The 19,085-nt window shown below is 39.0% G+C and overlaps 1 protein-coding gene across 1 annotated transcript in view; it reads right to left on the bottom strand.

Moving 5' to 3' along the window:
* Window positions 1-19,085, bottom strand: part of ANO2 (anoctamin 2) — a 573,391-nt gene that overhangs the window by 410,711 nt on the left and 143,595 nt on the right. The window contains exon 5 of the mRNA XM_069106084.1: window positions 14,273-14,371. Coding sequence (XP_068962185.1) covers window positions 14,273-14,371 — 99 coding nt within the window. The remainder of the gene's footprint in view (window positions 1-14,272; window positions 14,372-19,085) is intronic.

The following is a 19,085-nucleotide window of genomic DNA, read 5'->3' as shown; positions in this document are numbered from 1 at the left end:
TGGAGGGGGGAAAGCAAGGCAATTGGGGTTGTGACTTGCCCAAGGTCACACAGTTAGTAAGCATGTCCAGTGTCTCATCACACTTATAAAGTCCACATCCATAGAACCTTTATTGTGCTCTAATTGTTTTGTGGGGATTTTGTCTTCTTGACAAAGATTGTGAACCCCTTGAAGGCAGAGACAGTATGTCATCCTTGTGCATATCCAGCATAGCTGTTAAAATAGTACTGAGCATGCAGTAGGGTGCTCAAATACTTGAGGCATTGATTGTATCTGTTCTGTGCCCCCTCTCTACAGTCCCTCACTCCCTTAGGCTTTCTGGGGGAGACGAAAGAACAGCTGAAGTCTGGCTGAAGGACACCTCTGCTCATTGGTGGCACGGCAGCAGCCCCTGGGTGTCTTAAGGGATACAGTCTCTGGAAGGCTTGAGAAAGGAGTGTCTACATTAAATTACATTTAACCCTTTACATTTGTACCATACTTTACTGTTTGCAGACAATTTTCCAATCTATTCTAACAATAATAATAGCTCATATTTATTTATTTGTTTTGCTTTTTGGATGGGGGAAGGTAGGGCAATTGGGGTTAAGTGACTTGCCCAAGGTCACATGGCTACTTTTTTGTGTTAACTATCTGAGGTCGGATTTGAACTCAGGTCCTCCTGACTCCAGGGCTGGTGCTCTATTATAGCTCATATTTATATAGTGCCTACTATGTGCCCGGCTTTGTGCTAAGCACTTTACAGATATTCTCTCCTTTATCACCATGACAACCCTGGGAGGCAGGTGCTGCTATTATCCCCATTTTACAGAGTAGAAAGCAGAGTCAGAGAGCAGTTATAACTTGCCTAGGGTCACTGGCTAGTGCCTAGGGCAGGATTGAAGCTCCTCTTCCTGATTCTAGACCTGCTGCTGTGTGTGCTATGGTCCCACCCAGCTCCTTAGTGAAACAGACAGAACAGCAATCCCTACTTTACAGATGAGGAAACTGAGGCTCAGAGAGATGGGAAGTTACACAGGCAGTGACTTAGGTCTTCTGATTACAAGGCCAGACTTCTCACTACTGCATCACCCATGTCGTGAGTCCTGCTAGGCAGTCCAGAATCTGTGACAAATCAGAAGCCACAGGCCGACAGATCACAGGCTGGAAGACACTTCAGAGGTCATCTGGTCCTGCATCCTCATTTTACAGATGAAGAAACTAAAGGCAAGGAAAGTTAAGTGATTTGCCCAAGATCACACAATTAGTATCTGGTGTAGGATTCGAACACAGGTCCTCAATTCCTCATCTGTAAAATGAGCTGGAGAAGGAAATGACAAACCATTCCAAGATATTCACCAAGAAAACCCCAAATGGGGTCACAAAGAGTCAGACACGACTGAAAAACATCCAAACAGCATCATCTGATTCTGGAGCCCTGTGCTCATTCTATTGTGCCATGATGGCATAACTATAGGATCCATCATGGGATAACATCTCCGTTGGGATTAAAGAAACAAAACTGGCCAGCTCTAACTTTTGGAAACAAAAGTCTTCTTTCCCTGAAGTTCTAGGTAGCATTTACTTTGTAAAAAGTCAAAACAAAGTCACATGCACACAGGCATGCAAAATAATTTCTTGCTCAATTATATTGCTCTTAATAATTACATTCAATTACATTGCTTTTGTGCCTACTGGCCAAAGAGACATATTTACAGAAGAAAAAGAGCTCAAGAATTAGAAAGACAGGACAGCTAGGTGATGCAGTGAATATAGCACCAGTCCTGGAATCAGGAAGACCCGATTTCAAATTTGGCTGCAGACACTTGACATTTACTAGCTGTGTGACCTTGAGCAAGTCACTTAAACCCCCCCCCCAAAATTTTTAGAAGGGATATCAGACACCTTCCAGTCCAACCTCACCAAGAATTTCTTTTACATCCCCAACAAGAGTCCCTACAGCCTTTACTTGAAGATTTCTAATAAGGAGAAAGCTACAATTCCTCAAGGTAGCTCACTTCACTTTTAGACAAATTAGATCAGTTCTTCTTCAGCTTCCATCCATTTTTCTAGTTCTGCCTTCAAAGGCCTGTCTGAAAACAAGAGTGTTAGTTCCTATTCTCCTTCCCTTAAAATATAAATGTGTGGAACCCTCTGAAGCCCACTTGGGGCCCCTCTTCTTTTAGAAATGGTAATACTGGCTACTGAAAGGAAGGTTCCAAAGGTTTAGAGCTTGCAGGAATTCACAGAATTCAGAAAGGCTGCAGCCCATAGCACTGTAATTATGGCACTGGACCAAGAGGGACAGGGATACCTCAGGAGAATTAAGAAGAAGACACCAGACTCCACCTGCCTATCTCTTATTTCTTCCTTTTTATATTTGAAGTTTTACTGTTGCATTTATTTCTTAACCACAAACATTTATCAATAATACTATGTACATCCCTCATTACAAGCTCACAAACACTTGACCCATGCAATACTTATGGCCTGTGCACAGTTTGCGGCCTACTAAAGGATTTCAGGTGACTGCAAAAAATGTAGAGGATGTAGAACAAGTCTGCCCAACATACTGCCCACAGGCCACTTTGGTGGGCTGCAAGTGGCCCACAGACCATATGTTGTACAGGCCTGACCTATTAGAGCTCTCCCACAAAGAAATACTGTAAAGTAAAACCAGTGGACCTGGGATTCACATTTGACAAGGCATGAAAAATTTTGCAGCAAATTTCTCTGAGAGGAAAGAGATTATTCCACCTTCTGTCCTCTGGAACCAATATTAGCCATTGCCTTTAATCTGAGTTCAAGTGTCCTTTAGTTTCATTGCCTTCCACATTATTATTATTAGCATGCTGTCTGCCATCATTTTTTGAATTAATTCATACAAATCTTCCCCACTTTTTTTCTTCCTACTGCAAAAAGTTCTGTTATAAGTATTTTGGTACGTTTGGGATGTTTCTTTCTGTCTCTAACCTCATGGAGTACATGTCCCATAATAAAACTACTAGGTCAAACAAGATGTACAATTTGGTAACTGTTTTCAAATCATTCCAAATTATTCTTCAGAACCACTGGACCAATTCATAACTACATGAACAGGGTTCCTGTATTCCCACAACTCTTCCTGTGCTATTACTGTCTTCGATCATCCTTGCCAATTTGATGAACATGAGTTGAAATCTCAGTTATTTTCATTTGCAATTCTCTTATTAGGGATTTGGAGCATTGTTTCATATGTTTATGATTAGCCATTGTTTTGAAAAATCAGTTTTTATATAGTCTTTAACTACTTGGCTATGGAGAAATAATTCTCAGTCATATAGTTGAGACCGTTTCCTATATATCTTAAATAATGATTTTTTTAATCCAAGATTTTTGGAGCAAAGAAGTTGTTTGCCATTTGGTTTCATTTCTTAATCTAGTTGCATTAATTTTATTAATATAAAAGCCTTAGAAGAGTGGGTATTATCATTAGACTTAGAGTCAGGAAGATCTGACTACCTACCCTCAGACACTTAGTAGCTGTGTGTTCTTGGGCAAGTTGTTTTACCTCTCTAAGCCTCAGTTTCCCCATCTGTAAAAGGATAACAAAACACTAACCCCACAGAGTTGTTGTATCAAATGAAACATGTACAATGCTTTGCCAATCTTAAAATGTTATATAAATGCTAGCTATTATTTCCTTTTGTAAACTGTGATTCTCTAGTATCTCTCTTTAGTTATGAATTCTCCTTCTAAAAAAGGTCTTAAAGGTACTTCCCTCCCATCCTCCTGTTTTAATAACATCTCTTTTTATTTCATTTATGCATTTGAAATTATGCCTCCTCCCACAAAAAGCCTTTTCAGGGAAGCCTAGTTGCTGGTGCACTCTTTTTTCAAACTATCTTCTCTTCACATATTGTACACCCTCATAGAATGTAAGTTATCTGAGGGCAGGATCTATTTTTTTCACTTTTGCATTTGTATCCCCAATACCTGGAATTAGGCCTTGTTTGTTTGTCAAATAAAGTGAACAAATAACTGACAGACACCAGCAAACTCGTTAAATGTCACCACAGCAGTATTTTATGTGCTTCAACCTTGATGCTAAAATCAAATATGAAGCAAGGATTTGAAAGAGATATATTTATATTTATGCATATATGTGTATACAAATATAGACATATAAATACATATTACAGATGATAATATATAGCATTATGTATGCATGCATGTATGTAAGTACCTATGTACATAGTTGCTCCGTTGTTTTCGAGGTGTTCAACTCTTTGTGATGCCATTTGGGGTTTTCTTGGCAAAGATACTAGAGTGGTCTGCCATTTTCTTCTCCAGTTCATTTTTACAGATGAAGAAACTGAGGCAAACAGTATTAAATGACTTGCCCAGCATCACAAAGCTAATAAGTGTCTGAGAGCAGATTTGAACTCAGAATGATAAATCTTCCTGACTCCAGACCTGGCACTCTATGCACTGCACCACCTAGCTCCTACATACATACATACATAAATGTGTATATATACATATATTTATCTGCATATACGTATATATGCCTGTGTGTATATGTATGTATATATGTGTGCATGTATGTCAATAAATCCTGTTACACATTCTCCTTTTTAACTTGGTAAAAATGTTTCCCTCATAATACTGTGAAATGGTTTGTGGTATAAAAACAGAAAGCATGAATAAATAACTATTTTTAATTCTCTATGCAGTATGCTACCTAGTTGCCTACATACATCAATGTGTATATATGTATATGCAATATACATATATTTGTGCACATATATGTATATATGTGTGTATATATGTATGTGATTTTTCAATAAGTGCAGTAAATAACTCTAATAAAGTCCTTTCTTTCGGGTTGGTAAAAATGGTTCCCTCAAAAGACTGCGAAATGGTTTGTGGTATAAAAACAAAAAGCATGAAAGAATAACTATTTTTAAATCTTTCAAGGATACAAATTAAAACAACTCTGAGGTTTCACCTTATAGCCAAAAAATTGTTCAATGAGATAAAATAGCAATAGTCTATGTTGGAGGGGCTGTGACAAGACCAGACACTCTAATACATTGTTAGTGGAATTGTGAATTGACTTACAGATTCTAGAAAGCAATTAGGAATTATGCTAAGAAACTAACTAAAATGTCTGTATATTTTCACTTACAGGTAAAAACAGAAAGAAAATCCCATATATTTATATCAGCATTTTTTATAATAGCAAAGAACTGGAAACAAAGTCCACTTTGGCTTTTGTCAACTACAAAAGGAATGACTAAACAAAGTGACAAATCAATATAATGGAAAACTACTGCACTGTAAGGTATGATGAATATGAAGAATGTGGCAAAATGAAGAGCATAAAGAATAATGAAAAATAATACTTTAATAAATTTAGACAAAAATAATTAAAATAAAATTAATTAATTTGAAATCATTTCTTATATGTGAAGGGGTATTAAAATGCATTCCTGAGTCTATTTGTCAATTTTGTTCCTTTGAGCACCTCTCCTCCCCCTTATGCTCAACAAACTTTACTTGACTTTTAGCGAAGAACCATTAAAGAAAACCAAAAAAGAGAACCCAAAACATTCTGCATTCTTTCCACCCTATTTAAATGGCAGTCAGAATGCATGCACCCATAAAACCTTTAAAGATATAAAACACAGTCTGGGCCCTTTCCACTGCTTCTCCATTAAAAACAAATGTTTGGGATTGGCTGTACTAGGACAACAAGAGAAAGGCCCCCAGCAACAGCCAGCCTTGTATGAAAAAAAAGCATTTTTGTTCTATTGAAAAAAGAGAATAATGATGAAAACTAGTCCATTTAGAAAGATGTATTGTGAGGATGGAGTAGATGCCACTTAAGGAGCACACTCAGGGATTTCACCTCATTATTTCATACCCAGGTAACCTCCTGGATCTCATGATCTCCAGAAACTCATTATTTTGTAAAATGAAATCATCTCTGAATTCACAACTCCTCAGAATATTTCCCACCCAGACTGAAGGACTGCCCTAGGCGGGGTACCCCCCCCCCCCCCCCCCACAGCTTCTTTTTATGTGTTGTCATCTCCCAGTAGATTGTAAGGTCCTTGAGAGGGCTATTACCAATCATCTTGATCAATACCTTGCCACTGGACTCTGATAACTCTGGAGAAGAGAGTGAAGTTGATGACTTTTCACAGCTCTGCCTTACTTAAATGCAATTCACTTTCAAGTCAAGGCATCACCTTCCCGATGTCATTGGTCCTCTTAGAGAATGAAGGGCAAACAACAACAAACTCCTTGAGCGCAAGAACTATCTTTTGCCTTTCTTTGTATCTCCAGTACTTGGCACAATGCCTGGCACATAGTGGGTGCTTAATGAATGTTTATTTACTATTTATTAACTAGATGGCAGCACCAAAAGCAAGAATCCACATGCTCCCCATCCTCTGGAAAACTGAGGAACTTCTCCCTACCTGTGCTACTTTTCAGCAACCAGAGTGGTTTCACTTGGCATTTTAAAGACTAAAGAAACCCTAAAGTGCATCTACACTAACCCTGTCATTTTACAGATGGAAAAATGAAGAGGAGGGCACCTCGAAACACCACGAAACACAACTAGGAACAAGTACTCAGGTCTTCTTAATTCTAAGTCTGAGTTTTTCCACTAAACTGGTAAGATGATCCAAAATGTGTGATCAATAAACTTTTGTGAAAGAAGAGCTGGGAAGGAGGGCAAGAATAAGGCAAAAAGGTGACTCCTTTAAGACTTTCATGTAATATATATTTTTATGCTGAAATATCTAACTTCTCATGCACAGGGTCATATTAAGAGACATAGAGGGGCGGCCAGGTGGCTCAGCGAGTAAGAGCACCGGCTCCAGTGTCGGGATGACCTGGATCAAATCCGGGCTCAGATACTCAGCACCAGACCCAGAAATAACTGGCCGTGTAACCTTGAGCAAGTTACTTAACCCCAATTGCTTTAAAAATATAAATAATTTTTTTTTAAAAAGAGACATAGAACTGGTATTTCCATTACCACAGACTATGTTGGAATTGGGGTGGCACTAATATTGGATAGAGGTGCAACACTTTTAAAATGAACTTAAGAATTTGTCTTGATATCAATTATTTGTTTAATTAACCAATCAGTTAATTTGTTGAACATCTGCCTGTACTAAGAGCTATGAGAGCTACAAGAGAACTAACACTGTTGTAGAGGGGGAAGGACCAGCATCCCCGAAGTTATGGAGGACAACAAAAAACTTGATGATGTGATGCTGAGTACAAGAACAACTAGACCAGCCAGGTGGCACCATAGTACATAGAGTGCTGGGCCTGAAGTCAGGAAGGCTCATCTTCTTGAGTTCAAATCTGACCTCAGATACTCACTAGCTGTGTGACCCTAGGCAAATCACTCAACTGGGTTTGCCTCAATTTCCTCATCTGTCAAATGAGCTGGAGAAGGGAATGGAAAACCACTCCAGCATCTTTGCCCAAATGAGCTCACAGAGAAGTGAACACAACTGAACAACAACCACACTACAAAAGGAGTTCATAGAGGAGAGCAGTAGTAAGGAAGCCTGAATGGAGAAGTGCGACACTGAGCCAGGCCTTTAAGGACAGATAGGGAGAATGAGACATCTGTTTTTGAACATGTATATGTGGGAATGTTTTTTGCTTGTCTGTGCATATTTGATTTTTCATATGACAATTTTGTTTCTACTTGGGTGGGTAGAATGGAGGGCAAAGAGAAAATTAATACTTATTAATTTAAAAATTAATTTGTTATTTTAAAAAAGGATAAGTATTATTTGTCCAGGTAGAAAGGAACACTATCTTCCACCTGACATGGATAAAGGGAAGTGAAAGCTTCTGAAAATGCTTTCTTCCCCAAAAGAGGAGACCTTAAGGAATAAATAAGTTTATACCTCTGAGGAAGATGACTTCTAAGGCCTCTTCTAGCTATAAATTCCATAACCTTATGAACTAAATTCTAATATTCATATCTCTATACATAAGATCAAGCACCTAAATGCAGCATGAAGCCATGTAAACCATTTCTTTCCAAGGTTCAGGAATGCAGAAAAAATCCTGAAATGCTGTCATGTTTTATTTTATTTTTTTAAAGCAGCTGGGGTTAAGTAATTTGCTCAAGGTTACACAGCCAGTTATTCCTGGGTATGGTGCTAAGTATATGAGCCTGGATTTGATCCCCAGGTCATCCCGACTCTGGGGCCAGTGCTTTTACTCACTGTGCCACCTGGCTGCCCCCATGCTGTCATGTTTTAAAACAAAGCATCTACCAGATCCCAAAAAGCTAATGGGTTACCCACAGACATAAAGAGCATTTTCTAGTTTGATCTACAAACAAGAGGATGGCACTATGATTATGAGAGGTCGGTAGATGATGGATGAAACAGGTGAAATGCATGACAAGCAATTACACCTCTCTGGAGGTGGCTTTTACCTGGGAAATTTCACTAAGGAGAAAGGAAAACCAGAAATATTAGCCTAGCAGACTTGTTTCCAAGGTCAGAATCAGAAGAAAAATCAGCATTCTTGTGAATTGAGGTTCTGTTTACACATTGTTTTACTTGGAGCTGTTCATGAGAATTCTTTATCTGATGGTCCTAGATCTGCTGCACAAAATTCTTCCTGATAGACCCAGGATGTAAAATTCAGATCTGTTTATGAGAAAACTATTTTATGTCCAGTAACTGGTGGATTTAACCAAAGCAAGAGCTCTTTCTCAAAATAGTGATTATGCTCAGGAATAAAAATGTAAGCAGACAAAACATAAATTTACTAAGCAGATCTTCTCTACTTTTGAAACTAGTCTTTGAACTAGGACATATATGTGTTAGGTGATTCTACTGCCTCCATGCATTCAATACAAGCATTTCCCATTGCCTTCTCTCTGAGTATATCATCCAAGAAAATAATTTGCAAGGAGCTCAGTTAGAACACCACATATGCCTATCTTTACATGGTGCACAAAGATTTCAGTTTTACATTGCGATATCTAATGCTAGTCAACAAGCCTATGCAGTTAAAATGTAGTTGTTGTTCAGTCATTCAGTCAGGTCCAACTCTTTGTGACCCTGCAGACCATGCTGTCCATAGGATTTTCTTGGCAAAGACACTGGAGTGGTTTACCATTTCCTTCTCTAGTGGATTAAGGCAAACAGAGGTGAAGTGACTTGCCCAGGGTCATACAGCTAGTAAGTGTCTGCAACTGGATTTGGACCCAGGTCTTCCTCACTCCATGCCCTGTGCTCTATCCACTGGACCACCTGGTTGAGTGGAACATTATCTACATGTATACAGAATAAGTCATCAATTACTCATCCAGGGCAAAACCAGAATTAGAACTCACTTGCCTTGCTGTCCACTTTGGGGTCCTTGACCCCTGATTCTTGTTCATTGAACCAGTTGCCCACGAGTCACAGAGTCACAAAATGTTAATACTGGTACACACCTTAGATAATAGCTTGTCCTCCAATCCTGCATTCCCAAGCTTCTACGGCTTGAGTCACTTTTCCCGCCAGGCACCATGATTACTCTGAAGCAGATCTCTCCCATGAAGCCTTGCAGTTATGTTTATAGACCCCATGGTCTCTGTAAAGGAGATCCCTGAACAAACATTTCTAGGGCCATCTGTTCTTAGCCTCTCTGCTAAGTTCTGGGACATGAACCTGGCTCTATATAGATTTAAAGGGCCAGCTCTGCTTTTCCATCATGGATTCAGATGTACACTTTGGAACGGAGAAATTTAGAAAGAAAGAATAAGCAAAACTGTCCTTTCTTCTACACTACCCTTTGGGCATACTACAGACTACTTACATGGTACAGAAAAGGTAAAATTAGATGGTTTGCACATAATTTTAAAAATATCAACCTAATTCCTGACTATGTAGGAAGAAAAGGTCTGTGTAAAAAGGTCCAAAGAATAATATATTTAGTTTTTAAAATGCATTTTTATTACATACTTCCCCTGGAAATTCTTAAACAAATATTCCCTGTCAATTGGCATTTATCAGCATGAAATCAAGAATACATTAACGTTAAGGGTATTTATAAACACAAGTAACCTCTGCATTGTTTGTACTCAGCTAAACTGTCCATTGTTGTTTCAGTTGTGTCCAACTCTTCGTGACCCTTTTGGGGGTTTTCTCTGCAAAAATATTGGAGTGGTTTGCCATTTCCTTCTCCAAGCTCATCCTACAGATGAAGAAACTGAGGTAAACAGGGTTAATTAACTCTGCCACCTGGATGCCCTATACTGTTGCTAAATTATCTATCAAATACGTTATGCAAAGGGAAATTTTTTCAGAGACCTAGACAAATGATCACAAATTTTCAGTTTAATCAAGTCTGGACTTTATTGTAGGTTTTACTTAAGTTTGTAAATAAATGCACTTACAAATGAATTCTCAGCAGTGGGCAAAACCAACTGTCCCCTCTTCATTTCTTTTTATTGCCTCTTTGTTCCCTTCTTCTCTGTCATAATAATTCTCATTTTCATAGCATTCCCTCATCGTGAGAGAGTCTGTGAGGTATTATTATCCACATTTTTCAGATGAAGAAAGTGAAGCTCAAAAAGTCTGGGAATCTTTTGATACCAAGTTAAGTTCCCTTTTCACTAAACCACACTCCCATGCCCCTAGGCACAGAGAAGAATGTGCCCAGACAAAGCCCATTGAAATAGATACCATGGGAAGAGAGAGACTCAGGCAGGAGGGAAAAGATGAGGGAAAAGAAGAGGGAGAAGAAGAGATTAGTTTTAGACACATTGACCTTGAGAGGCTGATATGACACCCATGTGGATATGTCCAGGAGATTACTAGAATCTTAAAATGTAGAAAAAGCAGAGACAATAAGAATCAAAAGGAGACTTCTGGATTTGACCACAGACTCCTTCAAGAGAACAGTCTGAGGAAAATGGAAAGACAAGGATCACGAATGGAAGGGGTTGAGAAGAGGTTAAGCGAAGAGACAACGGAGACGAAGAATACATAATCAAGAACTATGCATGAGAGAGTTGGAAACAAAATGTGCTATGGAGAAAAAGGTGTTATGGATAACTGGGTTACCAGGGTTTTTTTCAGTCATTTACTCATTCAACCAGCTTTTACAGAATGTTTACTGTATGCTAGGTGTTGAAGGAGGCTACAAAATCCAAACCGGGAGAAGGTGGCCTACTAGTGGAAACATACTTCTTTTTTGCTGATACTGCAAGTAATATGGACTATATAAGTCCCAAGGAAAGGTGAGACCTACCAGATGGGAGAGAAAAGTTCTAATGATGATCCAGAGGCCTGTTCTACATTATTTTTTGTTGGGTTAAATGAAAACCTGTTCCATACCTTATGTCTTCTTAACTTGAATGTTTTCTGGGGAACTCACAATACTATGGGAAGGAAACAAAATGAGCCAGATGCTGAATATTTAGGATTTCCCTAAGTGGAGATATGGGCCAAAAAGATTTTGTGGGAGACATAGGCCAGATACCAACATTGTCAGGGATCTTTGGGTAGAGGCACACACCATAGTGACCATGTATCAGAGGCCATATTCAAGTTATACCTGGCTCTATCATTGAGCAGGGCCCAGAAGAAAAAACAAACAAATAGGTTATATAAATAATTTAACCACATCTATGCACATGATCTCAAGAGTCAAGTTATAAATCCATCTACCCCTCAGGATCCTTGGGCCCAACCCTAAGCACTTTTGAACCATTCTATGTGTCCTGCAGTTAAATTCTTATACATACTTACACACACACACACACACACACACACACACACACACACATACACACAGAGTCTTGTACAACCCAGGGAGGGCAGGGTAAGCTTCTTGTGATCATACACTATCATGGCTTGTTTTTTTCTTTTTTTTCTCTCTGTATCCCCAGCACTTGGCACAGTGCTTAATATATAATAAGCAAATTTTTTATTCATTCATTTGTTCATTCATTCATTCATGAAACCTTCTTTGAATTAGTTTACCTATCTCTGTTTCTTGACACCAAGTATACAGCATTCAAATATACAATTTGTAGTAATCAAGTTATAATGGTGAAGAGCGTATATATGGGACATGGAGGCTGGAGTAGGATTAGTTGGGAAAATAGAAAAGAAAAACAAAGACAAGTGAGAAAAACAGCAAGACATGAAAATTTAACAAATAAGCTAATTATCCTAAGTAGCTTGATTACAGGCTACATAATAGCTTAAACAATACCTAACCTATAAATTATAAACTCTGGTACAATGAACATTTCATGACAGGATCGTGTCTAATTGAAGCAGATCTACATATATAAAATCCATCAGACCCCATTATTCTGATAGATAAGACCTTTTGGAGGCACAAAGGGATTGAGAAAGGAAGGAATGTGGAAGTAGCAAAGCTGGTGAAGGAGTATAAAAGGAAGCTGGAAAGAAAGGAAAAGGGAATTGAGGGAAAAGTAGGCAAAGGATGGGAAGAGAGGTGAAAGGAAAAGGAGAAGAGGACACTGTTCGTGACGGGAGGGCTAGTAAAGGTAGGAAACACATTGCTGAGTCTACACACACACACACACGCACACACACACATACACACACACACACGCACACACACACACACATACATCTACTCAAAGGGTCATCAAGAGAACAGGGTCATTTCTGAAGCCAGAGATTTGCTCACCTTCTTTTGGAGGAGAGGCCAGCAGACAGGTAAAAAGAATAGAAAAGAAAAAAAAGAAGTGAGTGACCAAAAGAAAATCAGACATTGATATAAACAGAAGAGCATATAAGGAAAGATGTGAGCAAAACAGAATGATTACCAAATATAAGTAGCAGAAGGCCCTCTATGGGGGCAATATGATCAAAGAAATCTTGATCAAGGGGAAGGAGAGAGAAGCTAGTTTAAGAATAAAGACTCCAATATTAGAGTGATCAGGAGTCAATTAAAAGGCATTAGAGAGAGGAATGCACTGAGCAACCAAAAACACTAAGGTTGCAATCAAAAGGTTAATTTTTGACAGACACAACCTCACTTAATCCTTCTCCTCCCCCTCCCCAGATGACACTTCAAGGATATATCTAGTTAATATCATCTATTTATGCATTTGTTGAATAGTGATTATTCTTATCTCTGTCTTCTCTATATTTTGACAGAGTATAGAAGTGTCTGTTTTGAATAGTTAATACCTTTGGGCAGGAATTATGCCTCTCTAATTTTCTTTGCAAAGCACCTACCACTGTACCATGCACAAGGAAAGCATGCTTCTTGATGATGGTGATGGTGCAAATAATGGCAATTCCAGTGGTGATTGTGATGACAGCAGTGGTGGCAAGGATAGTGGTGGGGACAGTGGTAAGGGGGATGTGGGTGATCACAGAGTGGTGGTAGTGACAATAGTGATGATCATAATGATTGTATTTATGGTGGTGTTCATGGTCATGATGTTGAAGATTATGATGATGGAAGGAGGAATAGAATCTGTGATTTCATTAGTAAAGGGAACTCTGTCTAAACAGGATGTCCCCTTCCTATGATAAAAATCCTTGAAAGTTGGGGCAGCTAGGTGGTGCAATGAATAAAGCACCAGTCCTAGAGTCAGGAGGACCTGAGTTCAAATCTGGCCTCAGACACTTAACACTTAACTAGCCATGTGACCTTGGGCAAGTCACTTAACCTCAATTGCCCTCCCCCACAAAAAATCCTTGAAAGTTACTGAAAGAACCTCACTTAATTCACAGACCCTTAATTAATTAGCCTATTGGTTCACCTCTGGACAAGTCTCCTCTTATGTGTGAGGTCTATTCTCAGTATTGGGTGGCCCATGTGATTGAAAAGGGTATTATGAATAATGGATATCTCTGTTAGGAAGACTTAAGCCAAAGAGAACAGCAGCATGTACTATCCTCATTCCAATGTCCAGCTTCCCAGAGAAGCAACTAACAGTGGGGAAGGCCCAAATAGGAAGTAGGAGGGACAATTCAATGCTTTTGACTTCATCCAAAGCACAAGTCCAAGCAGTGTCTGTTCTTGCCCCCAGGAAAGAGCCCAGCATGGTGACAAAGGACTCAAGGTGTTTCTTGCCACTAGCTTCTGGTACACCAACCAACAGGCATCTGGGAAGAAGACTCTATCCACACTCCCCAATCAGGGCCACATAGTCCATGTCCCCAGAGTCATGCATATGAGTTTAATTCCACAAAGCCCACATCCCACCTGCCTCACTTGACAAACCTTTCTCCAGCCCCCAAGCTTTCTCAGTCTAGAAGCCTGCCACACTTACTTTTTTGGTGGGGACTTTGATCTTCATGAATTCGGCCTCTCGGGTCAGCACCTGCCATGGGGCGTGTATCCGGACAAAGCTGGACCCCTGGCTCTTGTTCTGTAATGCACAGGAGGGGAAACAACAATGTAAGCATGAACAGGTGCTTAAGCTTAAAATCCTAGCCTTCCATTTCAGATGCCTAGAGCTAAAACTTGGATATAGTTCAATAAGGGGGGAAAAAATGCTCTGGTCTGGGAGCCTGGAGACCTGTCTCCTAGTCCTGGCTCTGTGAACAGCTAGCTGGGAGACCATAGGCAAGTCAGTTCACATTTGTGAATCTCACTTTCCTCAACAGTAAAATGAAGGCATTGGACGAGGTTATTTCTAAAGTTCCTGACAAGCACTAACATTCCAGTCTCAAGATTTAGAGCCAGAAGGGATCCTAGATATGATTCGGCACGAGCCTCTCCTTTTGCAGATTAGCAAAGAGAAACTGAAAGACATTAAAAGAGTAGTTTAGGGACACACAGGCAAGTAAGCACATGTAAAAAAAAAAAAGCCAGGATTTGAACCATTGTGAAAAGAAGAAGGGATATTGAAGGTCATCCTGGGTAACCTGTAGCTGAAGAGGAATTCCCCTTATGTACAGCCAGCCTCAACTTGAAACTTTCCGGAGATTGAGAACTGATCCACTGTCTCCCAAGGTAACCTAGTCCATCTCATGAGAAACTAAAGGTGAAAACGAGCCAAATAAAGAGATTCATTTAGAAGTCCCCCTGCCTTCCTCCAAAACTGACTAGTTCATGAAAACCCCGGGGCTTCACTTGTGGATCACAGGGCTACAGAACAAAGCACAGTTTAATTCCCTCTCGGTCAAAATGGACTTAATTTGGCAAAATAAAAATACATATAAACCTGTATCTGTGATCTCATCAAGGGGGCCACCCTTGCACCAAAATACATTATAACCCCTTGTAATGGGAATGCAAATTTTAAAGATCTTCCCTGCCCCTAGGCTAAAGTGCACCTGGAGCCTGGGGTGGGAGGCTTGTTTTTCAGTAGATACTTCTTGATTGGCCAGTGGTTCAATAGGGTTGTTACATTCTCTGAGCCAAGAGAGGGCTATATAGGCCCTGATGTGTAGCTTTGTTTTGGGGGCTCACTTTGAGAAGTGTTCTGTGATTTGATGAAACTCTGGGCTAGACGTTGTCCGGAGGGCCCCCCCCCCCGGCTTTGAAACCCAGATGTTGCATGGTATGGATGTAATGGTTGGACAGTTTGGAAATCTGTCTACTTGATCTGTTTCTGTCTTGATAATTCTGCCTGTATACTTTGAAGTTCAGGGTGCTGATCTTTTTCCCCTGAACGAGGTAAACGATATATGTTTGACTGATTAAAATAAGCTTGTTAACCCATTTTGAGTTGCTTTCCTTTATCAAAGCAGATCCAAGAACCTGTATGGGCAGCCACCCTGAGGACGCTTGGGGTGCTTGCTGCTACACCCCTCTACAACCTAAAGGATGTAAGTAACCATGGCCAACAAAAGCATTATGAGCTACCACATGTTCCAGTGATAACTGACTTAGCATTATCAGACAACAGATACACCACCCATACCCTAGTTCCTACTCAAAGTTGTATTTGCCAGAGCATAGATCCAGAGCACAGAGCCTCTGGGACCTTCATGTTGAGGATACAGAATAAAACTTTTTGAAGTAATGAAATAAGTCTGAAGTAAATCTGTATGAACGGGTATTCATCCAAGTTTTATTCATTCAAAACCTTCTCTATAAATCACTGCAGCAAAAAACTATAAGAACTCAAATGGTTAAAAAGAAAAAAAAAACAATAGAACTCAAAGGGAAAAAATATTTCACTATAATACAGCAAGCCCTATCCTATACAGCAGCACCTCTTTCCCTTCGATCTCTTCCTATCCTTACCTGATATAAATTCTGTAACTAGCAATTGTTTATTTTTAATGAAGCCATTTTGGTATTAGGCCAGTAGGCATATAATCCAATTCAATCCAACAAGCATTTATTAAGTGCCTACTATGTATAAGGTAAGGTCCTAAGCACTAGAAACAAAAAGACAAAAAATGAAAAACAAACTATGTCTTCAAGGAGCTTACACTCTTTTTTTATGGTGAAGGAGGCAAAGGAGGGGGAGAAAGGGAGAGCAGCATGAAAAGGGGAAAAACTACACATAAATAACATGTGAATTATATTGGGGGGTTAAGGCAATGTGAGAAAAAATTTGTTTCCTTCACTTTAGGGATATGGTGAGTGAATCTTTCAGAGTCATAGCCCTATAATCAATGCCAGAAGACAGGGGAAAGTTCTAATGGTTCACTTGGAACCACAGAAGTCATAGAAAGTCATAGAAAAAGGAATATACTTGAAATTAATCAATATATGTGACATAGGTCCATTCATGTAAATTAAATCTGAAGGACCTACCTAGATCCAGTTGCATAGTTTCTAACAAAGATGAGAGATAACAACTTGTTAGTAATACTGAAGAAGCCCTAACTCCTGTTGTAGAATACCAGTTGAATGGGGTCTTGTTGACCCATCTCCTCCAGCAATGTGCAACATCCTTTCAGTCTAAGCTTTATGTTGAGGTTGACAAAGCACAGTGGTGAAAACTCACATCAAGTTCCAGCAAATAAATTCTAGTTCATCTGAGGTAAATAAAGATCTGTCTTCCAAAACCACAGTATCTAATTTTTGTGCTGCAAATAACTGGCACATAGCTATAATTCTTGTGAAATTAAACTAAAAAAAAAAAAGCAAGCTGCATGTAGTAGAGACCCATGATTTTGTAAGCAATAACAAAAGAATTACATGTGTAAGAATTACAAAATTCCCAAAAAATTACAATTACAAAATTATCAAAAGAAAATTTTAGTGGATTTAAGAGTAGTTCAAGAAAGTTTCAAAGGGAGACTACAATAATTAAGAAATTGCTTCCTTGAAATGATACTGTAAAACCAATGAGTAGTCTGGCCCATGCTTCCTTGTCACCTCCTAGAGAAAAAAATAATTGCCTTTGGCAGGTTATGCATAGTAATTTAGCCTGAATTACATTCCTTACAATCTTTTGAATAACAGAATCACTTCCAGGCCACCAAATGAAATTTCCAACCAATAATTTCATGTGAACAATTACCAGATTTGCACATGTAATTAGTCAAAATAACATGAGATTAACATCTGGAATAATGTAACTTCCCTTTAGAAGGCGTCTTTCACTAGTAGATAATTCATGTTGATGATGGCGATCTCACTAAGCCAGTGATGTGATGTGGAAGTCCCAAAGGGAGTAAGAAGATCTAATTGAAGAATTTCTAGCAGAAACAGAACAAAAACCGGAACCTGAAGTAGCAGGTGACTTACGATGTTCAATATCCAACACTACTCCTCCAGGCCTAAGTGTTGGATGGGAGATGGTCATACTGCCTACATGTTGACATAATTAACTTCAGATTTATACTTACAAAAGAATCCCACAATCGGTATGGCTGTGGAATTTTTGGATATCCAAGTAATTACAAGGAGTTATTTATCATTTTGTCCATAGCTCTATTTTGTTGGTAACACCGTGCTTGAGAGATGTTGCCTTAAGTGTTGCTTCAGGGTCACCCAGCATTTCACAACTAAGAATAGCTCCCTGGGTGAAGCATAAAAAGTAATGATCTAGGGCAGTTTCATTTCAGGCGTCGCCCTCTCCCTGCCCTACCCTCAGTCAACAAAATGCAGTTCAATCCCTCTGTAACTTCTGGCCACAGCAAGAAATACAAGGGGAATTTTAGTACACCATCCCACTTTGTGTCTTCCCCATTTTCCAAGGAGCTGAAACTTAAATGACTGCCCCATACACATCTGGAAGGAAAATTAGATTCAGGTGGTTGGAGGCACCACAATTCTCAAAAAACTGGGAAGAGAATCCAGGTTTACAGAAAGAAATGTCTTCTATGTCAACTGTGTGCAGTATGGAAAAGTAAGGATGTAATTGTCCATGTGGGCATTGACCATAGAAAGGTGTTTAATGCCCAGTTAAAACTGAGCAAAGTTCACAAAAATTATTTTTAATATAAAGCCAGATCTTAACAATTTGAAAAGAAGAAACCACTGACAAGATGTAAGTAAGAAGATACTCTGGGGCACAATTGCTACTACACTTTTAAAAAGTTTTTAAATCAAGTTGTTATTGTTGCTGTTTTCAATGTTTCTTTGAGAAACAGCTGTGGTATAATAGAAAGAACACTGGATTTATTATGAAAACATAAACCAGAATCCCAGATTTTCCATTTATTAGCTGTTTTATTTTGGGTAAATAATCATAAGATATAGATAATAATATATATGTATATAATATATATTATATATAAGAACCAAAAACCAAAAATTCAACATAATATGATATAGATAATAATAATTACAATATTTATTCACTAAGGCAGTGATAAGGATCAAAAGGCTTAAAGGATACAAGAGGCAGGTAGGTGGTGTAGTGGATAGAATGCCCAGCTTGGAACCAGGAAGACTCATCTTCATGAGTGAAAATCTGGCCTTAGACACTTACTAGCTCTGTGATCCAAGGCAAGTCTCTTAGCACTATTTGCCTTAGTTTCCTCATCTGTAAGATGAGCTGGATAAGGAAATGGCAAACCACTCCAGGATCTTTGCCAAGAAAACCCCCAATGGGTTCATTAATAATTGGGCACAACTGGAAACAAATGAACAACAAGAATGCAAAGTACTTTATAAAACACATGAGATACATGTCAATTATTACTACCATGTTTCCCCGATAATAAGACACT

This window comes from Petaurus breviceps, unplaced genomic scaffold, assembly GCF_028583685.1.
Source record: "Petaurus breviceps papuanus isolate PSGF00001 unplaced genomic scaffold, PetGlider_PUasm1.0 78, whole genome shotgun sequence".
Classification (NCBI taxonomy): Eukaryota; Metazoa; Chordata; class Mammalia; order Diprotodontia; family Petauridae; genus Petaurus; species Petaurus breviceps.
Note: the sequence above shows the minus strand (reverse complement) of the source record. Positions and strands in the feature narration are given on the sequence as shown.